This window comes from Taeniopygia guttata, chromosome 37, assembly GCF_048771995.1.
Source record: "Taeniopygia guttata chromosome 37, bTaeGut7.mat, whole genome shotgun sequence".
NCBI lineage: Eukaryota > Metazoa > Chordata > Aves > Passeriformes > Estrildidae > Taeniopygia > Taeniopygia guttata.
Window position 1 is genome coordinate 1,386,393 of NC_133062.1, and position 22,936 is coordinate 1,409,328.

A 22,936-nucleotide genomic window follows, 5' to 3' on the forward strand; every position below is an offset into this window, starting at 1 on the left:
GGAAATGGAAGGGAAAAAGGAGAATAAAGTCGACTGTAAAGGACAGGAAATGAAAGAAGAAACGTTATTAAAGGGGAGAAAAGGTGGGAAATGTGAAGAGGAAAAGAGTGGGAAATGTTTAGGGGGAAAGGGCGGGAAATGAGAGGGGAAAAAGTGGGAAATGGAAGGGAAAAAAGGAGAATAAACTTGAGTGAAAAGGACAGGAAATGAAAGAAAAAATGTTATTAAAGGGGAGAAAAGGTGGGAAATGTGAAGAGAAAAAGAGTGGGAAATGTGAAGGGGGAGAAAAGGGCGGGAAATGAGAGGGGAAAAGTGCGAAATGGAAGGGGAAAAAAGGATAATAAACTTGAGTGAAAAGGACAGGAAATGAAAGAAAAAATGTTATTAAAGGGGAGAAAAGGTGGGAAATGTGAAGAGAAAAGGGTGGGAAATGTGAGGGGAAAAATGGTGGAAAATGTGAGGGGGGAAAGTGGGAAATAGAAGGCAAAGAGAAGAATAAATTTGAGTGAAAATGATGGAAAATGAGAGGAAGAAAAGCTGTGAAAGGGGAGAAAAGGGAAATGTGAAGGGGAAAAAGGGAAGGAAACATGAGGGGGGAAAAAAAAAAAACAGGAAAAAGGAGGAAAAATGAGTGTAAAAGATAAAGAGAAAAAAAAAAACCAACCAGGTAAAATAGGCCAAAAACGATGGGAAATGTGAAATGTCGGAAGGGTGGGAAGCGTGAGGGGAAAAAGGTGGGAAATGTCAGAAAAAAAGGGAAAATAAAGAGAAAAATGTTTATTTTGGGGGTATTTGTGTTTATTTTGGGGGTATTTAGGTTTATTTTAGGTGTATTTGTGTTTATTTTGGGGGTATTGGTGTTTATTTGGGGGGTATTTTTGTGTATTTTTGTGAATTTTGGGTGTATTTGTATTTATTTTGGGGGTATTGGTGTTTATTTTGGGGGTATTTGTGTTTATTTTGGGTATTTGTGTGTATTTTGGGTATTTGTGTGCATTTTCTGTGTTTATTTTGGGGGTATTTGTGTTTATTTTGGGTATTTGTGTGTATTTTGTGTGTATATTTTGCGTGTGTATTTTGGGTGTATTTGAGTTTATTTTGGGTGTGTATTTAGGTGTATTTTGGGTGCATTTTTTGTGTGTGTTTGTGTTCCGCCCCCCCCCACCCCCAAATCTCCACAAATTCACCCCCCAAAATCGTGTGACCCCCCCCACCCCAAAATCTCCCCCAAAATGTCCCCAAATCACCCCAAAATCTCCCCAAAATCTCTCCTATATCCCCCCCAAACCTCCCCAAATTCCGCCCCCAAAATCCTGTGAACCCCCACCCCAAATCCCCCCAAATTCCCCAAAATCTCCCCAAATCGCCCCAAAATCCCCCGAAATCTCCCCAAAATCTCTCCTATATCCCCCCAAACCTCCCCAAATTCCGCCCCCCAAAATCTTGTGAACCCCCACCCCAAATCCCCCCAAATTCCCCAAAATCTCCCAAATCTCCCCAAATTCCGCCCCCCCAAAATCCCGTGAGCCCCCACCCCAAATCCCCCAAATTCCCCAAAATCTCCCCAAATTCCGCCCCCCCAAAATCCTGTGAACCCCCCCCCCAAATCCCTCAAATCTCCCAAAATTGCCCCAAAACCCCAAAAATCTCCCCAAAATCTCTCCTATATCCCCCCAAATTCTGCCCCCCAAAATCCTGTGAACGCCCACCCCAAATCCCCTCAAATCTCCCCAAAATCTCTCCTCTATACCCCCAAACCTCCCCAAATTCCGCCCCCCAATATCGTGACACCCCACCCCAAAATCTCCCCAAAATGCCCCAAAATCCCCAAAATCTTCCCCAAAATCTCTCCTATATCCCCCCCCAACCTCCCCAAATTCTGCCCCCCAAAATCCTGTGAACCCCAACCCAAATGAACCCAAATCCCCCAAATTCCCCAAAATCTCCCCAAATTCCGCCCCCCCAAAATCCTGTGAACCCCCACCCCAAATCCCCCAAAATCCCCCCAAATCTCTCCCATATCCCCCCCAAACCTCCCCAAATTCCTCCTCCCCCAAATTCCTCCCCCCAGCCCCAAATTCCCCCTTTTTCCCCCCAAATCTCGCGCCCCCCCCCACCCCCAAATTCCCCCTTTTCCCCCCCCCAAATCTCGCGCCCCCCTCAGCCCCAAATTCCCCTTTTTTCACCCCAAAAACACTCGCGGAGCCCGGGGAACGATAAAAAGGTCTCGGCAACACCCACGACACGCCCGTCACGATACACCGTAGAAAATTGGGGGGGGTGTCCCCCCCTCACCCCCTCCCCACCCCCCAAAAACCCCTCGGGGGGGGAGGGGAGGGGCAGGGGGGGAAGGGCCGGGGTGGGGGAGGGGCCCCAATATATATAATAATAATAATAATAATTATAATAATAATAATAATTAAAAAAAAAAACCCGAAATGAACAAAAAAATGGGGAGGGGGCGTGGGACAGGAGAGAAGCCCCCCCCCAAAATTGGGGGGGGAGGGGCAATTACCCCCCCCCAGAGGTGGGGGAGGGGTTTTGTGTTGGATAATTGGGGGGGGGGAGGGGAAATTTGACCCCACCCAGGAGGGGCAAATTTTTTTGGGGGTGGGGGGGGGTAAATGGACCCCTGGGGGGGTTAATTTGGGAGGGGGGAGGGGAATTGCCCCGGGGGGGGCAAATGCGACCCCCGGGGGGGGAGGGGCAAATACAATATGATACATAGACTTTGACATGTACATTATTTACAGCCCCCCCCCCCCCCAAATCCCCAAAATTTTGGGGTGGGGGAGGGGGGCAAGGGGGGTCCGCGCACCCCCAAAATTCATCCGAGGTGGGGGAGGGGCGGGGGGGTCTCCCCTCCCTTTGAACCCCCCCCCAAAAATTCATCCGGGGGGGGCAACTTGGCAATAAATAGATCGGCGGGGGGGGGGGGGGTGGGGGGGATTTTTGGGGGGGTTTGATGGAGATTTTGGGGACCCCCCCCCCCATTTTGACACCCCCCCCCCTTCCCAGCCCCCCAAAATTTATGTACAGGTTCCCCCCCGAGGGGGGTGAGGGGTGGTCCCGGCTGGAGGGGGGGGAGATTTTGGGGGACCCCCCCCCCCAAAAAGAAACCCTGTTGCTGCCTGGGATTGAGGGGACCCCCCCCCCCAAAATTAGGGACCCCCCCAAAATTCGGGGACCCCCCCGGGCGGAGAGGGGGGGGGCTGCGAATAGACTTTTATACATATATATAAATAGGGGGGGGGTCTCCGCCGGGGGGGCGTTTTTGGGGGGCTGGGGGGGGGTCCCCCCTTTTTGGGCCGGGGTTGGGACACCCCTTTTATTTTTGGGCACCCAAAAATTAGGGGTGCCCCCAGTTCTGGGGTGGGGGGATCCCCAAATGTGGGGGGGTCCTCATTTTTGGGGTGCAGCTTTTAGGGGGAGGCGTCCCCCAATTTTGAGGGGGGGGTCCCTCAGAGCTGTCCCCATTTTTGGGGTGTCCCCATTTTTGGGGTGTCCCCATTTTTGGGGTGCCCTCCCACCCCTGTTCCTGGGTGGGGGGAGAGGGGGTCTGTCCCCCTCATTTGGGCGTTCCCCTCCCCCCAAATTTTTGGGGACCCCCCCCATTTTTGGGTGACCCCCCCCGTATTTTGGGGTGCCCCAATTCCATCCCCACTGCAGGAACTTCAATTTTTACCCCAAAAATGCCCCCCCCCCTATTTTGAGGAGCTTTTGGGATGGCCCCAAATTATTTTGGGGGGTTCCCCCATATTTTGGGGTGCCCCCCCCCCCACACATTGGCGTCCCCATCTCCGTCTCATGTCTTTGTTCCCCCCCCGCTATTTTGGGGGTGTCACCCCGTTTTTGGGGGGGGTTTCCATTTTTTGGGGGATTTCCCGTTTTTTGGGAGCGCCACCCCGTTTTTTGGGGTGTCCCCATTTTTGGGGTGCCCCATTGGGGGGGTCCGGGTGTCCCCATCCCGGCAGCTCCGTCCCCGTCCTTGTCCCCCCCCCGCCATTCTGGGGGTGTCACCCCATTTTTTGGGGTGTCACCCCATTTTTTGGGGGGGGTTTCCCCGTTTTTGGGGTGTCTCCGTTTTTTAGGGGTGTCCCCATTTTTGGGGTGCCCCATTGGGGGGGGTTCCAGGGGTCCCCATCCCGACAGCTCCGTCCCCGTGGCAGGAGGTCTGGTCCTCGTCCCGGGGGTGTCACCCCGATTTTGGGGTCCCGGTTTGGGGGTGTCACCCTATTTCTGGGCGGGGGTCCTCGTTCTGGGGGTGTCACTGTTTTTGGGGTCCCGTTTTTGGGGGTGTCACCCCGATTTTGGGGTCCCGGTTTGGGGGTGTCATGCATTTTTGGGGTCCCGTTTTTGGGGGTGTCACCCTGTGTTTGGGGTCCCGTTTTTGGGGTCCCATCCCGGGGGTGTCACGCCGTATTTGGGGTCCCGTTTTTGGGGGTGTCACCCCATTTCTGAGGTCCCAGTTTTGGGGGTGTCACGCCGTTTTTGGGGTCCCATTTTTGGGGTCCTGTTCTGGGGCCGTCACCCCATTTTTTGGAGTCCCATTGCCAGGGGTGTCACCTCGTTTCGGGGGTCCCATTTCCGGGGGTGTCAACCCCCGTTTTGGGGGTGTCACCCCATTTTTTGGAGTCCTGTTGCCAGCGGTATCACCCCGTTTTGGGGGTCCCATTTTCCCGGGGCTGTCACCCCTTTTTTAGGGTCCTGTTTTTGGGGGTGTCACTCTGTTTTTGAGGGGGTCCCGTTTTTGGGGGGGTCCCATTTCCCGGGGGTGTCACCCCATTTTCGGGTCCCGGTTTGGGGTGTCACACCGTTTTAAGGGGGGGCCCCTTTTTGGGGTCCGGTTTCCGGGGGTGTCACCCCTTTTTTAGGGTCCCATTTCGGGGGCATCACCCCTTTTTTACAGTCCCGTTTTTGGGGGTGTCACCCATTTTTTACGGCCCCTTTTTTTGGGGGTGTCACCCCTTTTTTACGGTCCCGGTTTGGGGTGTCAGGCCGTTTTTAGAGTCCCGTTTTCGGGGGTGTCACCCCGTTTCCGAGGCCCCATTTTGGGGGCATCAGGCCATATTTGGGGTCCCATTTCGGGGGTGTCAGGCCGTATTTGGGGTCCCATTTTCGGGGGTGTCACCCCATTTCCGAGGTCCTGTTTTTGGGGGTGCCAGGCCGTATTTGGGGTCCCGTTTTCGGGGGTGTCACCCTGTTTCCAGGTCCCGTTTTCGGGGGCATCACCCCTTTTTTACGGTTCCGTTTTTCGGGGTGCCAGGCCGTATTTCGGGTCCTGTTTTTGGGGGTGTCACCCCGTTTCCGAGGTCCCATTTTTGAAGGTGTCCCCCGTTCCCAGGTCCTGTTTTCAGGGGTGTCACCCGTTTTTAAGGGTCCCGTTTTTGGGGGTGCCAGGTGGTATTTGGGGTCCCGTTTTTGGGGGCGTCACCCTTTTTTACAGTCCTGTTTTTGGGGGTGTCACCCCGTTTCCGAGGTCCCGTTTTTGGGGGCACCAGGCCGTATTTGGGGTCCCGTTTTTGGGGCCTCACCCCTTTTTTACGGTCCCGTTTTCGAGGGTGCCACCCCGTTCCCAAGTCCCGTTTTCAGGGGCGTCACCCCTTTTTAAGGGTCCCGTTTTCGGGGGTGCCAGGCGGTATTTGGGGTCCTGTTTTCAGGGGTGTCACCCCATTCCCAGGTCCCGTTTTCAGGGCCTCACCCCATTCCCAGGTCCCGTTTTTGGGGGTGCCAGGCGGTATTTGGGGTCCCATTTCGGGGTGTCCCCGTCGCGGTGCGGGGGCTCAGGCGCACTTGGCGCGCGCCTGCGCCAGCAGGTCGCTGAAGGAGTCGAAGAGGCGCTCGAGCCAGGGCTGGTTGCGCATGCAGCGCTGCACCACCTCCTCCTGCCCCAGGTCCTCCGCGCGGCCCTCGATGGCCGTGGTCTGTGGGGCAGGAGAGGTCAGTGGGGTGGGGAACGGTCAGTGGGGTCAGGAATGGTCAGTGGGGTGGGGAATGGTCAGTGGGGTGGGGAATGGTCAGTGGGAATGGTCAGTGGGGTCAGGAATGGTCAGTGGGAATGGTCAGTGGGAATGGTCAGTGGGGTGGGGAATGGTCAGTGGGGTCAGGAATGGTCAGTGGGGTCAGGAACGGTCAGTGGGGTCAGGAATGGGCAGTGGGGTCAGGAATGGTCAGTGGGGTGGGGAATGGTCAGTGGGGAATGGTCAGTGGGGAATGGTCAGTGGGGTCAGAATGGTCAGTGGGGTCAGGAATGGGCAGTGGGGTCAGGAATGGTCAGTGGGGTCAGGAATGGTCAGTGGGAATGGTCAGTGGGGTCAGGAATGGGGTCAGGGATGGTCAGTGGGGTCAGGAATGGTCAGTGGGGAATGGTCAGTGGGAATGGTCAGTGGGGTGGGAATGGTCAGTGGGGTCAGGAATGGGCAGTGGAGAATGGTCAGTGGGAATGGTCAGTGGGAATGGTCAGTGGGGTCAGGAACGGTCAGTGGGGTCAGGGATGGGCAGTGGGGATGGTCAGTGGGGTCAGGAATGGGCAGTGGGGTCAGGAATGGTCAGTGGGGATGGTCAGTGGGGTCAGGAATGGTCAGTGGGAATGGGCAGTGGGGAACGGTCAGTGGGGTCAGGAATGGTCAGTGGGGTCAGGAATGGGCAGTGGGGTCAGGAATGGTCAGTGGGGTCAGGAATGGTCAGTGGGGTCAGGAATGGTCAGTGGGGTCAGGAATGGTCAGTGGGGTGGGGAATGGTCAGTGGGGTCAGGAACGGTCAGCGGGGTCAGGAACGGTCGGTGGGGTCAGGAATGGTCAGTGGGGTGGGGAATGGTCAGTGGGGTGGGGAATGGTCAGTGGGGTGGGGAATGGTCAGTGGGGTCAGGAACGGTCGGTGGGGTCAGGAATGGTCAGTGGGGTCAGGAATGGTCAGTGGGGTCAGGAATGGTCAGTGGGAATGGTCAGCGGGGTCAGGAACGGTCAGTGGGGTCAGGAATGGGCAGTGGGGTCAGGAATGGTCAGTGGGGTCAGGGATGGTCAGCGGGGTCAGGACTGGTCAGCGGGGTCAGGAATGGGCAGTGGGAATGGTCAGTGGGGTGGGGAACGGTCAGTGGGGTCAGGAACGGTCAGTGGGGTCAGGGATGGGCAGTGGGGTCAGGGATGGGCAGTGGGATGGGGAATGGTCAGTGGGGTCAGGAATGGTCAGTGGGGAATGGTCAGTGGGGTCAGGAATGGTCAGTGGGGTCAGGAATGGTCAGTGGGAATGGTCAGTGGGGTGGGAATGGTCAGTGGGGAATGGGCAGTGGGGTCAGGAATGGTCAGTGGGGTCAGCAATGGTCAGTGGGGTCAGGAATGGTCAGTGGGAATGGTCAGTGGGGTCAGGAATGGTCAGTGGGAATGGTCAGTGGGGTGGGAATGGTCAGTGGGGAATGGGCAGTGGGGTCAGGAATGGTCAGTGGGGTGGGAATGGTCAGTGGGGTCAGGAATGGTCAGTGGGGTCAGGAATGGTCAGTGGGGTCAGGAATGGTCAGTGGGGTCAGGGATGGGCAGTGGGGCCAGGATAGGGCAGTGGGGTCAGGGATGGGCAGTGGGGATGGTCAGTGGGGTCAGGAACGGTCAGTGGGGTCAGGAATGGTCAGTGGGGTCAGGAATGGTCAGTGGGGTCAGGAATGGTCAGTGGGGTCAGGGATGGTCAGTGGGGCCAGGATAGGGCAGTGGGGTCAGGGATGGGCAGTGGGGAATGGTCAGTGGGAATGGTCAGCGGGATGGGAATGGTCAGTGGGGAATGGTCAGTGGGGTCAGGAATGGGCAGTGGGGTGGGAATGGTCAGTGGGGTCAGGAACGGTCAGTGGGGTCAGGAATGGTCAGTGGGGATGGTCAGTGGGGTCAGGAATGGTCAGTGGGGTCAGGAATGGGCAGTGGGGTCAGGAATGGGCAGTGGGGTCAGGAACGGTCAGTGGGGTCAGGGATGGGCAGTGGGGTCAGGAACGGTCTGTGGGGTCAGGGATGGGCAGTGGGGTCAGGAACGGTCAGTGGGGTCAGGAATGGTCAGTGGGGAATGGTCAGTGGGGTCAGGAATGGTCAGTGGGAATGGTCAGTGGGGTGGGAATGGTCAGTGGGGTCAGGAATGGTCAGTGGGGTGGGAATGGTCAGTGGGGTGGGGAATGGTCAGTGGGGTCAGGGATGGTCAGTGGGGTCAGGAATGGGCAGTGGGGTCAGGGATGGTCAGTGGGGTCAGGAATGGTAAGTGGGGTCAGGAATGGTCAGTGGGGTCAGGAATGGGCAGTGGGAATGGTCAGTGGGGTCAAGAATGGTCAGTGGGAATGGTCAGTGGGGTCAGGAATGGTCAGTGGGGTCAGGCATGGTCAGTGGGGTCAGGAATGGTCAGTGGGGTCAGGAATGGTCTGTGGGGCCGGAACGGTCAGTGGGGTGGGGAACGGTCAGTGGGAATGGTCAGTGGGGTCAGGAACGGTCAGCGGGGTCAGGAATGGTCAGTGGGAATGGTCAGTGGGGTCAGGAATGGTCAGTGGGGAATGGTCAGTGGGGTCAGAATGGTCAGTGGGGTCAGGAATGGTCAGTGGGGAATGGTCAGTGGGGTGGGGAGGTGGCCCAGGTGACAGGGGGGTGGCCCAGGTGTCCCCAGGTATGCCCAGGTGTATCCCCAGGTGTCCCCAGGTGTCCCAGATGTCCCCGGGTGTGTGCCCAGGTGTGTGCCCAGGTGTGCCCAGGTGTGTCCCCAGGTGTCCCCAGGTGTGCCCAGGTGTCCCTAGGTGTGCCCAGGTGCCCCCAGGTGCCCCAGGTGAGTCCCCGGCTGTCCCCAGGTGCCCAGGTGTGTCCCCAGATGTCCCCAGGTGTGTCCCCACGTGTACCCAGGTGTGCCCAGGTATGTCCCCAGGTGTGCCCAGCTGCCCCCAGGTGCCCAGGTGCCCCACCTCGTCCTTGCAGCGCAGGAAGGTGTGGTACTTGTAGTGGTGCAGGGAGTGGTACAGCGTGTACAGCAGCGACTTCTCCACCTCCACCTTGAACTCCTGCGGGCACACCTGGCTCAGGGACCCCAAATCTACCTGGGACCCCCCAAAATACACCTGGGAACCCCCAAAATACACCTGGGACCCACAAATCACCTGGCTAAGGGACCCCAAATCACCTGGGACCCCCCTGACCCCACCTGGGACCCCCCAAACCCCACCTGGGACCCCCCAAACCCCCCCTGGGACCCCCAAACCCCACCTGGGACACCCCAAACCCCACCTGGGACCCCCCAAACCCCACCTGGGACCCCCCAAACCCCCCCTGGGACCCCCCAAACCCCACCTGGGACCCCCCAAACTCCACCTGTGACCCCCAAATCCCACCTGTGACCCCAAAACCCCATCTTTGACCCCTCAAACCCCACCTGGGACCCCTCAAACCTCACCTGTGACCCCTCAAACCCCACCTGGGACCCCACCTGGGACCCCCAGCCCCCACCTGGGACCCCCCAAACCTCACCTGGGACCCCCCAAACCCCACCTGGGACACCCCAAACCTCCCCTGGGACCCCCCAAACCTCACCTGGGACCCCCCAAACCCCACCTGGGACCCCCAAACCCCCCCTGTGACCCACAAACCCCACCTGGGACACCCCAAACCCCACCTGGGACCCCCCAAACCCCACCTGGGACCCCTCAAATCCCACCTGTGACCCCCCAAACACCACCTGGGACCCCTCAAACCCCACCTGGGACCCCCCAAATCTCACCTGTGACCCCCCAAACCCACCTGTGACCCCCCAAACCCCACCTGGGACCCCCCAAACCCCACCTGTGATCCCCAAACTCCACCTGGGACCCCCAAACCCCACCTGGGACCCCCCAAACCTCACCTGGGACCCCCCAAACCTCACCTGGGACCCCCCAAACCCCACCTGGGACCCCCCAAACCCCACCTGGGACCCCCCAAACCCCCCCTGGGACCCCCAAACCCCACCTGGGACCCCCCAAACCCCACCTGGGACCCCTCAAACCCACCTGGGACCCCCCAAACCCCACCTGGGACACCCCAAACCTCACCTGGGACCCCCAAACCCCACCTGGGACCCCCCAGACCCCACCTGGGACCCCCCAAACCCCCCCTGGGACCCCCCAAACCTCACCTGTGACCCCCCAAAATCCCACCTGGGACCCCCCAAATGTCACCTGGGACCCCCCAAACCCCCCCTGGGACCCCCCAAACCCCACCTGGGACCCCCCAAACCCCACCTGGGACCCCCCAAACCCCACCTGGGACCCCCCAAACCCACCTGTGACCCCCAAACCCCACCTGGGACCCCCCAAACCTCACCTGTGACCCCCCAAACCTCACCTGTGACCCCCAAACCCCCCCGTGACCCCCCAAACCCCACCTGGGACCACCCAAACCTCACCTGTGACCCTCCAAACTCCACCTGGGACCCCCCAAACCCCACCTGTGACCCCCCAAACCTCACCTGGGACTCCTCAAACCCCACCTGGGACCCCCCAAACCTCACCTGTGACCCCCCAAACCCCACCTGTGACCCCCCAAACCCCCCCTGGGACCCCTCAAACCCCACCTGGGACCCCCCAAACCCCACCTGGGACCCCCAAACCCCCCCTGGGACCCCCCAAACCCCACCTGGGACCCCCAAACCCCACCTGGGACCCCCAAACCCCACCTGGGACCACCCAAACCCCCCCTGGGACCCCCCAAACCTCACCTGGGACCCCCCAAACCCCACCTGTGACCCCCCAAACCTCACCTGTGACCCCCCAAACCCCACCTGTGACCCCCCAAACCCCCCCTGGGACCCCTCAAACCCCACCTGGGACCCCCCAAACCCCACCTGGGACCCCCAAACCCCCCCTGGGACCCCCCAAACCCCACCTGGGACCCCCAAACCCCACCTGGGACCCCCAAACCCCCCCTGGGACCCCCCAAACCCCCCCTGTGACCCCTCAAACCCCACCTGGGACCCCTCAAACCCCACCTGGGACCCCCAAACCCCACCTGTGACCCCCCAAACCCCACCTGGGACTCCCCAAACCCCACCTGGGACTCCCCAAACCCCCCCTGGGACCCCCAAACCCCACCTGTGACCCCCCAAATCTCACCTGTGACCCCCAAACCTCACCTGTGACCCCCCAAACCCCACCTGGGACCCCCAAACCCCACCTGTGACCCCCCAAACCCCACCTGGGACTCCCCAAACCCCACCTGGGACTCCCCAAACCCCACCTGGGACCCCCAAACCCCACCTGTGACCCCCGAAAATACACCTGGGACCCCCCAAATCTACCTGGGACCCCAAAATCCACCTGGCTCAGGGACCCCAAATCACCTGGGACCCCCCAAAATACACCTGGGACCCCAAAATACACCTGGGATCCCCCAAATCTACCTGAGACCCCAAACCCCACCTGGGACCCCCCAATCACCTGGGACCCCCAAATCCCACCTGGGACCCCCCAAAATCCCACTGGGAACGCCAAATCCACCTGGCTCAGGGACCCCCAAATCCCACCTGGGACCCCTCAAACCCCACCTGGGACCCCCCAAACCCCACCTGGGACACCCCAAACCTCACCTGTGACCCCCCAGACCTCACCTGGGACCCCCCAGACCCCACCTGTGACCCCCAAACCCCACCTGTGACACCCCAAACCCCACCTGGGACCCCCAAACCTCACCTGGGACCCCCAGACCCCACCTGTGACCCCCCAAAATCCCACCTGGGACCCCCAAACCCCACCTGGGACCCCCCAAACCCCACCTGGGACCCCCCAGACCCCACCTGGGACCCCCCAAACCCCCCCTGGGACCCCCCAAACCTCACCTGTGACCCCCCAAAATCCCACCTGGGACCCCCCAAACCCCACCTGGGACCCCCCAAACCTCACCTGGGATCCCACCTGGGACCCCTAAACCCCACCTGGGACCCCCCAAACCTCACCTGGGACCCCCCAAACCCCACCTGGGACTCCCAAACCCCCCCTGGGACCCCCAGCCCCCACCTGGGCCGTACCTGGGGCTTGCCCACGCTGCGTTTCACCTTGCTGAGCGTTTTGCGGTTGTACGGGTCCCCCCCCGGGCGCAGCCGCACCAGAGACTCGCCCGGCTCGGCGTGGAGCTGCGGGAAGGTGTGCAGCGCCTCCTGCGGACAGGTGAGGGACAGGTAACACAGGTGAGGGCTACAGGGTCACTGCAGCGCCTCCTGCGGACAGGTGGGACAGGTGAGACAGGTGAGGGACAGGTGAGACAAGTGAGGGACAGGTAACACAGGTGAGTGCCACAGGGTCACTGCAGCACCTCCTGCGGACAGGTGAGGGACAGGTGAGACAGGTGAGGGACAGGTGGGACAGGTGAGGGACAGGTGGGACAGGTGAGGGACAGGTGAGTGCCACAAAGTCACTGCAGCGCCTCCTGCGGACAGGTGAGACAGGTAACACAGGTGAGACAGGTGAGGGACAGGTGAGTGCTACAGGGGCACTGCAGCGCCTCCTGCGGACAGGTGAGATACAGGTGGGACAGGTGAGGGACAGGTGAGGGACAGGTGAGGGACAGGTGAGATACAGGTGGGACAGGTGAGGGACAGGTGAGGGACAGGTGAGTGCCACAGGGTCACTGCAGCACCTCCTGCAGACAGGTGAGATACAGGTGAGACAGGTGAGGGACAGGAGAGACAGGTGAGACAGGTGAGGGACAGGTGAGACAGGTGAGGGACAGGTGAGACAGGTGAGGGACAGGTCAGACAGGTGAGTGCTACAGGGTCACTGCAGCGCCTCCTGCGGACAGGTGAGGGACAGGTGAGACACAGGTGAGGGACAGGTGAGGGACAGGTGAGATACAGGTGAGACAGGTGAGCACAGGTGAGGGACAGGTGAGATACAGGTGAGTGCTACAGAGTCATTGCAGCGCCTCCTGCGGACAGGTGAGACACAGGTGAGACAGGTGAGGGACAGGTGAGGGACAGGTGAGATACAGGTGAGACAGGTGAGCACAGGTGAGGGACAGGTGAGATACAGGTGAGTGCCACAGGGTCACTGCAGCGCCTCCTGCGGACAGGTGAGGGACAGGTAACACAGGTGAGGGACAGGTGAGGGACAGGTGAGTGCCACAGGGTCACTGCAGCGCCTCCTGCAGACAGGTGGGACAGGTGAGACAGGTGAGACAGGTGGGACAGGTGGGACAGGTGAGGGACAGGTGGGACAGGTGGGACAGGTGAGGGACAGGTGGGACAGGTGAGTGCTACAGGGTCACTGCAGCGCCTCCTGCGGACAGGTGAGACAGGTGAGGGACAGGTGGGACAGGTGAGATACAGGTGAGTGCCACAGGGTCACTGCAGCGCCTCCTGCGGACAGGTGAGACAGGTGAGCTCAGGTGAGGCACAGGTGAGACAGGTGGGACAGGTGAGCACCAAAGGGTCACCACAGGGTCACCACGGGGTCATCTGGACCCCTCTAAACACCCCAAATCCCCCCCAAACCCCACAGATCTGCTCCCAGAACCCCTCAAATCACCCCAAATCCCCTCCCAGGACCCCCCAAATCCCATGGATCTCCTTCCAGGAGAACCCCAAACCCCACAGATTCCCCCCCAAACCCCAAAGATTCCCCCCAAATCCTAGAGATCCCCTCCCGGGACCCCCCCAAACCACACAGGTCCCCCCCAAACCCCACAGATCCCCTCCCAGGACCCCCCAAATCCCACGGATCTCCTCCCAAATTCCCCCCCAACCCCACAGAACTCCTCCCAGGACCCCTTTAAACCCCTCAAATCCCCCCAAAATCCCCAAATCCCCTCCCAGGACCCCCTCAAACCCCTCAAATCCCCCAAAACTCCCCAAATCCCCCCCAAATCCCCCAGGCCCCCCCTGACCTGCAGGCTGGGGTTCAGGGTCACCCTCTTCAGCACCTTCTTCTTGTGGTCGTTGAGGATCCCGTCGATCTTGCGCATGGGGGGCAGGTACAGCTCATCTGGGGGGGCACGGGGGGGTCAGGGGGGGTTTGGGGGGGTCCCCGGGGTGGGGGAGGGGCGGGGCTCACCGTTGGTGTCCTCCAGGGCCTGGATCATGTCGGGGTCCAGGGCGGTGCTGACCAACATCTCCACGTAGCTGCGGTACATCTCCTTCATGGCCCGCGTGTTCAGCACCCGCCCCGGCGGGGCCCGCTCTGCGCGACACGGCCCCTTTAAGGGCGGGGGCGGGGCCGAGGGACACGCCCACCTCCCAAAATTGGGGAAAACCCCGCCCAAAATTCACAAACACACCCCTGTTCTAAAGGAGCGCTGGCCCTTTAAGAAAGGAAAAAACTCCACCCACAAGTCCCAGACACGCCCTCGTTATAAATGAGTGCTGTCCCTTTAAGGGGTGGGGCAAAAGGACATGCCCACCTCCCAAAATTGGGGAAACTCCGCCCACAATTCATGGACACGCCCCCGTTCTAAAGGAGCGCTGGCCCTTTAAGAAAGGAAAAAACTCCACCCACAAGTCCCAGACACGCCCTCGTTATAAATGAGTGCTGTCCCTTTAAGAGGTGGGGCAAAAGGACACGCCCACCTCCCAAAATTGGGCAAAACTCCGCCCAAAATTCACAAACGCGCCCCCGTTATAAAGGAGCGCGGCCCCTTTAAGGGGCGGGGCAAAAGGACACGCCCACCTCCCAAAATTGGGCAAAACCCCGCCCACAAGTCCCAGACACGCCCCCGTTCTAAAGGAGCGCTGGCCCTTTAAGGGGAGGGGCAAAAGGACACGCCCACCTCCCAAAAGTCCCAGACACACCCCAATTTTAAAGGAGCGCTGGCCCTTTAAGGGGTGGGGCAAAAGGACACGCCCACCTCCCAAAATTGGGCAAAACCCCGCCCAAAATTCGCAGACACGCCCCCGTTATAAAGGAGCGCTGGCCCTTTAAGCGGAGGAATGGAGGGACACGCCCACCTCCCAAAATTGGGCAAAACCCCACCCAGAATTCGCAAACACGTCCCCGTTCTAAAGGAGCGCTGGCCCTTTAAGAAATTTAAAAAACCCCGCCCACAAGTCCCAGACACGCCCATGTTTTAAAGGAGCATTGCCCCTTTAAGGGGAGGGGCTAAAGGACACGCCCACCTCCCAAAAAATGGGAAAGCCCCGCCCACAATTCACAGACACGCCCTCATTCTAAAGGAGCGCGGCCCCTTTAAGGGGTGGAGCAAAAGGACACGCCCACCTCCCAAAAAAGGAGAAAACCCCGCCCACAAGTGGCAGACATGCCCCTGTTATAAATGAGTGCTGGCCCTTTAAGGGGTGGGGCTAAAGGACACGCCCACCTCCCAAAAACCGGGAAAACTCCGCCCACAATTTGCAAACACACCTCTCTTCTAAAGGAGCGCGGCCCCTTTAAGAGGAGGAATGGAGGGACACGCCCACCTCCCAAAATTGGGCAAAACCCCACCCAAAATTCGCAAACATGCCCCTGTTCTAAATGAGCGCTGGCACTTTAAGGGGAGAAGCTAAAGGACACGCCCACCTCCCAAAAAAATGGGAAAACCCCGCCCACAAGTGGCAGACATGCCCCCGTTATAAAGGAACGTGGCCCCTTTAAGAAAGGAAAAAACCCCACCCACAAGTCCCAGACACGCCCCCATTTTAAAGGAGAGCTGGCCCTTTAAGAGGAGGGGCAAAAGGACACGCCCACCTCCCAAAATTGGGCAAAACCCCGCCCACAATTCGCAAACACGCCCCTGTTCTAAATGAGCGCTGGCCCTTTAAGGGGAGGGGCAAAAGGACACGCCCACCTCCCAAAAAAGAGAAAGCCCCGCCCACAATTTACGGACACGCCCACATTTTAAAGGAGACCGCCCCCAAATTTTGGGGTTCCCTCATCGAAAATTTTGGGTTCCCCCCCCCTCCCAAATCCCGGGTTCACCCCCAAATTTTGGGGTTCCTTCCCCAAATTTCGAGTTCCCCCTCCCCAAATTTCGGGTTCCTTCCCCAAATTTAGGTTCTCCCCCTGCCAAATTTGAGGTCCCCCCAAATTTCGGATTCCCCCCAAATCCCAGGGCTCCTCCCCCCGAATTTCAGATCCCCCCCAAATTTTGGGTTCCCTCCCCAAATTTTGGGTTCCTTCCCCAAATCCCAATTCCCCCCAACAAACCCCTGGATTTCCCCCCCAAATCCCTTTTTTCCCCCTCCAAATTTTGGGTTTCCCCCCAAATTTTGGGTTCCTTCCCCAAATCCCAATTTCCCCCAAAAATCCCTGGATTTCCCCCCCAAATCCCTTTTTTCCCCTCCAAATTTTGCTTTCCCCCGCCAAACCCTGGGGGATTCCCCCAATTTCGGGTTTCCCCCCCCAAATTTTGGGTTCCCCCCAAATTTCGGGGTCCCCCCCCCCTCCAAATTTTGGGATCCCTCCCCAAATCCCAATTCTCCCCCACAAACCCCTGGATTTCCCCCCAAATCCCATTTTTCCCTTCCAAATTTTGCTTTCCCCCCCCAAATCCTGGGGGGTTCCCCCCAATTTCGGGTCCCCCCCCTCCCCCAAATTTCGGGGTGCCCCCAAATCCCAGATTCCCCCCCAAATTTTGGGTTCCTTTCCCAAATCCCAATTCCCCCCACAAACCCCTGGATTTCCCCCCAAATCCCTTTTTCCCCTCCAAATTTTGCTTTCCCCCCAAATCCTGGGGTTCCCCCCAATTTCGGGGTCCCCCCCTCCCCCAAATTTCGGGGTGCCCCTCAATCCCATTTTCCCCCCCAAATTTTGGGTTCCTTCCCCAAATCCCAATTCCCCCACACCAAACCCCTGGATTTCCCCCCCAAATCCCATTTTTCCCCTCCAAATTTTGCTTTCCCCCCAAATCCTGGGGGGCTCCCCCCAATTTCGGGTTCCCCCTACCCCCGAAATTTCGGGGTGCCCCCCAATCCCATTTTCCCCCCCAAATTTTGGGTTCCTTCCCCAAATCCCAATTCCCCCCCACAAATCCCTGGATTTCCCCCCCAAATCCCTTTTTTCCCCTCCAAATTTTGGTTTCTCCCCCCCAAAATCCCAGATTCCCCCCCAAATTTTGGGTTCCCCCGCAAATTTCGGGTTCCCTCCCCCCTCCAAATTTTGGGTTCCCTCCCCAAATCCCATGTCCCCCCCAAATTTTGGGTTCCTTCCCCAAATCCCAAGTCCCCCCCAAATTTGGGGTTTCTTCCCCAAATCCCAATTCCCCAAATTCCCCCCCACAAACCCCTGGATTTCCCCCCCAAATCCCCTTTTTCCCCTCCAAATTTTGCTTTCTCCCCCCAAACCCTGGGGGGCTCCCACCAATTTCGGGTTTGTCCCCAAATCCCCCCCCCAGATTTCGGGGTCCCCCCCCCAAATTTCGGGGTGCCCCCGCTCACCCTCCATCCCAATCCCCCCCACAAATCCCTGAATTTCCCCCCAAATCCTGTTTTTCCCCTCCAAATTTTGGTTTCCCCCCCCAAATCCCGGGGTTCCCCCCAGATTTCGGGGTGCCCCCTGCACACCCTCCATCCCAATTCTCCCCACAAATCCCTGAATTTTTCCCCCAAATCCCATTTTTCCCCTCCAAATTTTGCTTTCCCCCCCCCAATTTCGGGTTCCCCCACCAAATTTCGGGTTCCCCCCCCAAATTTTGGGTTCCCCCCAAATTTCGGGTCCCCCCTCCCCAAATTTTGGGTTCCTTCCCCAAATCCCAATTCCCCCCAACAAACTCCTGAATTTCCCCCCCAAATTCCTTTTTTCCCCTCCAAATTTTGGGTTCCCTCCCAAACCCTGGGGGGCTCCCCCCAATTTCGGGTTCCGCCCCCCCAAATTTCAAGTTCCCCCCCCCTCAAAATTTGGGTTCCCTCCCCAAATCCCAATTCCCCCCCCAAATCCCTGGATTTCCCCCCCAAATCCCATTTTTCCCCTCCAAATTTTGCTTTCCCCCCCCAATTTTGGGTGTCCCCCTCCCAATTTCAGGTTCCCCCCCCCAGATTTCGGGTTCCCCCCCCAGATTTCGGGGTCCCCCCCCAAATTTCGGGGTGCCCCTGCTCACCCTCCTCGCTCAGGGGGTCGGGGCTGGACTCGGACTCGGAGCTCGTGGCCGCCTCCTTGAGCCATTTTTTCCGTTTTTTGGGGGGCGGCTCCGCCTTCACTTTGGGGGGTTTGGGTTTGGATTTGGGGGGCGCGGGGGGGGGCGGGGGCGCGGGGGGGGGGAGGGGCGGGGGGGTCGCTCCGGGGGGGCCGCTCGGCCTTTTGGGCTCTGTCGGATTTGGGGGTTTTTTCGGCTTTTTGGGGTTTGTCGGGGGGCTCGGGGCGGGGCGGGGGAGGGGCTTTGGGGGCGCTGGGCTTGGGGTGGGGCTGTCTCCTGGGGGGAGGGGCGAGAGAGAGAAAGGGGCGGGGTTAGAGGGGGTGTGCCCACAGGTGTGCCCAGGTGTGCCCCCAGGTGTGCCCAGGTGACCCCAGATGTGCCCAGCTGTCCTCAGGTGTGCCCAAAAGTGTGGCCAGGTGTGTCCCAGGTGTGCCCCAGGTGTGCCCAGGTGTGTCCCAGGTGTGTCCCAATTGTGCCCAGGTGTGTCCCAGGTGTGCCCAGGTGTGTCCCAGGTGTGCCCAGCTGTCCCCAGGTGTGCCCAAAAGTGTGCCCAGGTGTCCTCAGGTGTCCCCCCCAGAGGTGCCCAGGTGACCCCAGATGTGCCCAGCTGTCCTCAGGTGTGCCTGAAAGTGTGCCCAGGTGTGCTCAGGTGTTCCCAGGTGTGCTCAGGTATGCCCAAAAGTGTGCCCAGGTGTGCCCAAAACTGTGCCCAGGTGTGCCCCAATTGTGCCCAGGTGTGTCCCAGGTGTGTCCCAGGTGTGCCCAGGTGACCCCAGATGTGCCCAATTGTCCTCAGGTGTGCCCAAAAGTGTGTCCCAGGTGTGCCCAGGTGTGCCCAGAGGTGTGCCCAGGTGTTCCCAGGTGTGCCCAAAAGTGTGCCCAGATGTGCCCAGGTGTGTCTCCATGTGTGCTCAGGTGTTCCCAGGTGTGCCCAGATATGTGCCCAGGTGTGTCTCCATGTGCCCCGAAATGTGTCCCCAGGTGCCCCCAGGTGTGCCCCCATGTGCCCCCAGGTGTGCCAGGTGTGTCTCCAGGTGCCCCCAGGTGTGTCTCCATGTGCCCAGGTGTGCCCACCTGAGCGCCAGCGGGCGGTGCCAGGGTTTCCGGGAGCAGACCCTCACGTAATCCTTCTTGTTGACGTTCTCCAGGAACTTGACGTAGAGCCGCTGGTACCTGTGCTTGGCGTCCCCGAAATAGCCCAGGTACTGCGGGGGGGGCGGCACAAAGGGGGGTCAGGCACCCCGAAATCCTCAGCACCCCGAAATCCCAAAAATTCACCCCAAAATCCAACCAAAATCCAACCCAAATTACACAAAATACCCAAAAAAACCTGAAAAATCCACCCCAAAATCCCCAAAAATCCACCCCCAAAATCCACCCCGAAACCCAACAGTTCACCCCAAAATCCACCCAAAATCCAACCCAGAATACACAAAAAACCTGAAAACTCCACCCCAAAATCCACCCTGAAATCCCAACAATTCACCCCAAAATCCACTCAAAATACCCCAAAATACACAAAAAACCTGAAAAATTCACCCCAAAATCCCCAAAAATCCACCCCAAAATCGCCAACAGTTCACCCCAAAATCCAACCAAAATCCAAACCAAATTACACAAAATCCCCAAAAAAACCTGAAAAATTCACCCCAAAATCCCCAAAAATCCACCCCAAAATCCATCAAAAAATACCCCAAGATACCCAAAAATCCACCCCAAAATCCACCAAAAAATACCCCAAAATCCCCCAAAATCCACCCCAAAATCCCCCAAATCCACCCCAAAATCCTCAAAAATCCACCCCCAAAATCCACCCCAAAACCCAACAGTTCACCCCAAAATCCACCCAAAATACCCAAAGATTCCCCTGAAAATCCCAAAAAATCCACCCCAAAACCACCCAGAATACCCAAAAATCCACCCAAAAATACCCATAAATCCACCCCAAAATCCCCAAAAATCCACCCCCAAAATCCACCCCGAAATCCAACAATTCACCCCAAAATCCAACCAAAATCCAACCCAGAATACACAAAATCCCCCAAAAAACCTGAAAAATCCACCCCAAAATCCCCAAAAATCCACCCCAAAATCCCCAAAAATCCACCCCCAAAATCCACCCCGAAATCCCAAAAATTCACCCCAAAATCCACTCCAAAACCACCCCAGAATACCCAAAATCCCCAAAAAAACCTGAAAAATCCACCCCAAAATCCTCAAAAATCCACCCCAAAATCCCCAAAAATCCACCCCCGAAATCCCAAAAATTCACCCCAAAATCCACTCCAAAACCACCCCAGAATACCCAAAATCCCCAAAAAAAACCTGAAAAATCCACCCCAAAATCCACAAAATCCACCCCCAAAATTCACCCCGAAATCCCAACAATTCACCCCAAAATCCACCCAAGATACCCAAAGATTCCCCTGAAAATCCCAAAAAATCCACCCCAAAACCACCCAGAACACCCAAAAATCCACCCAAAAATACCCAAAAATACCTGGTATTTTGTGGGGTTCCCACAGTATTTTTTGGGGTTCCCCCGGTATTTTTTGGGTTCTCCTGGCTGTTTTTTGGGTTTCCCAGGCTGTTTTTGGGTTCCCCCAGTATTTTTTGGGGTTCCCCCAGTATTTTTGGGTCCCTGGGTATTTTTAGGTTCCCCCGGCTGTTTTTTGGGGTTCCCTCGGTATTTTTTGGGGTTCCCCCGGTATTTTTTGGGGTTTCCCCGGTATTTTTTGGGGTTCCCACTGTGTTTTTGGGTTCCCTGATATTTTGGGGTTCCCCAGGCTGTTTTTGGGTTCCCCCGATATTTTTTGGGGTTCCCCGGTATTTTTGGGTTCCCCCAGTATTTTTGGGTCCCCCGATATTTTTTGGGGTTCCCACGGTGTTTTTTGGGGTTCCCCCGATATTTTTTGGGGTTCCCCGGTATTTTTTGGGGTTCCCCCGGTATTTTTGGGTTCCCCAGGTATTTTTGGGGTTCTCCCGGCTGTTTTTTGGGGTTCCTATGGTATTTTTTGGGGTGCCTTTGTGTTTTTAGGTTCCCCCGGGTATTTTTGGGGTTCCCCCGGTATTTTTTGGGGTTCCCCCAGTATTTTTGTGTTCTCCCAGTATTTTTTGGGGTTCCCTGGGAGTTTTTGGGTTCTCCCGGCTGTTTTTTGGGTTCCTCTGGTATTTTTTGGGGTGTCCCGGGTGCTTTTTGGGTTCCTCCGGGTGTTTTTGGGTTCTCCGGATATTTTTTGGGGTTCCCCTGGTATTTTTTGGGTTCCCCCAGTATTTTTGGGTTCCCCGGTATTTTTTGGGGTGCCCTGGGTGATTTTGGGGTTCCCCAGGCTGGTTTTGGGGTTCCCCCGTGTTTTTGGGGTTCCCCCGGTGTTTTTGGGGTTCCCCCCATATTTTGTGGTGTTCCCCTGGTATTTTTGGGTTCCCACGGTGTTTTTGGTGTTTCCCCGATATTTTTGGGGTTCCCACTGTGTTTTTGGGTTCCCTGATATTTTGGGTTCCCCCGGTATTTTTGGGGTTCCCCTGGTATTTTTGGTGTTCCCCCAGTATTTTTTGGGTTCCCCGGTATTTTTGGGGTTCCCCTGGTATTTTTGGTGTTCCCCCGGTATTTTTGGGGTTCCCCCGATATTTTTTGGTGTTTCCCCAGTATTTTTTGGGTTCCCCTGGGTATTTTTTGGGTTCCCCGGTATTTTTGGGGTTCCCCCGGTATTTTTTGGGGTTCCCCCGGTATTTTTGGGTTCCCCCTGTTGTTTTTGGGTTCCCCTGGCTATTTTTTGGGGTTCCCCTGGTATTTTTTGGGCTCCCCCTGTTGTTTTTGGGGTTCCCCCGATATTTTCTGGGTCCCCCGGTGTTTTGGGGTTCCCCTGGTATTTTTTGGGGTTCCCCCGGTATTTTTGTGTTCCCCTGGTATTTTTGTGTTTCCCCGGTATTTTTTGGTGTTCCCCCGGGTGTTTTTGGGGTTCCCCTGGTATTTTTTGGGGTCCCCCTGGTATTTTTGGGTTGCCCTGGTATTTTTTGGGGTGTCCCAGGCTGTTTTTGGGGTCCCCCCGGAGTTTTTGGGGTGCCGCTCACGTTGCTGGTGGCGCAGAACTGCCGCTGCCCGTCTTTGATCTCGGGGGTGAATTTCTGCAGCAGCGCCTTCTGCACCCGCCAGATGGGCGGCGGCTCCCGGCCCGTCTGCAGCGCCAGCTGGGGAGATTCGGGGGGTCAGCACCCCAAAATCCGCCCAAATCCGCCCAAAATCCGCCCCAAATTCAGCCCTAAATCAACCCCAAAATCTGCCCCAAATTCAGCCCCAAATCCACCCCAAAATACACAAAATCCACCCCAAAATACAAAAAAATCCACCCCAAAATCCTCAAAAGTCCATCCCAAAATCCGCCCAAATCCGCCCCAAATTCAGCCCTTAATCAACCCCAAAATCTGCCCCAAAATACCCCAAATCCACCCCAAAATCCACCCCAAATTCAGCCCTAAATCAACCCCAAAATCCATCCCAAATCTGCCCCAAATCCAGCCCAAAATCCACCCCAAATCCGCCCCAAATCCAGTCCAAAATCCACCCCAAATCCGCCCCAAATCCAGCCCAAAATCAACCCCAAAATCCATCCCAAATTCATCCCTAAATCAACCCCAAATCCACCCCAAATTCAGCCCAAAATCAACCCCAAATTCCACCCCAAATCCACCCCAAATCATCCCAAAATCAACCCCAAAATATGCCCCAAATCCATCCCAAATCTACCCCAAATCCATCACAGAATCAACCCCAAAATCCGCCCCAAATCATCCCAAAATCCATCCCGTTCAATCCCAGTTAAACACCAGCTCAATCCCAGTTCAATCCCAGTTAAACACCAGTTCAATCCCAGTTAAACACCAGCTCAATCCCAGTTAAACACCAA

The 22,936-nt window shown here is 57.5% G+C and overlaps 1 protein-coding gene across 1 annotated transcript in view; it reads right to left on the minus strand.

The window, feature by feature from the left end:
- Positions 1 to 5,752: 5,752 nt before the first annotated feature.
- The window catches only part of PRR12 (proline rich 12), a 43,446-nt gene continuing 26,262 nt past the window's right edge, over positions 5,753 to 22,936 (minus strand). Inside the window, exons 7-15 of the mRNA XM_072921450.1 lie at positions 22,104 to 22,220; positions 19,107 to 19,237; positions 18,244 to 18,308; positions 17,997 to 18,140; positions 14,024 to 14,149; positions 13,857 to 13,954; positions 12,004 to 12,132; positions 8,915 to 9,010; positions 5,753 to 5,924 (exon numbers count right to left, since the gene is read on the minus strand). Of these exons, the coding sequence (XP_072777551.1) occupies positions 5,784 to 5,924; positions 8,915 to 9,010; positions 12,004 to 12,132; positions 13,857 to 13,954; positions 14,024 to 14,149; positions 17,997 to 18,140; positions 18,244 to 18,308; positions 19,107 to 19,237; positions 22,104 to 22,220 (1,047 nt within the window). The 3' untranslated portion in view covers positions 5,753 to 5,783. The remainder of the gene's footprint in view (positions 5,925 to 8,914; positions 9,011 to 12,003; positions 12,133 to 13,856; positions 13,955 to 14,023; positions 14,150 to 17,996; positions 18,141 to 18,243; positions 18,309 to 19,106; positions 19,238 to 22,103; positions 22,221 to 22,936) is intronic.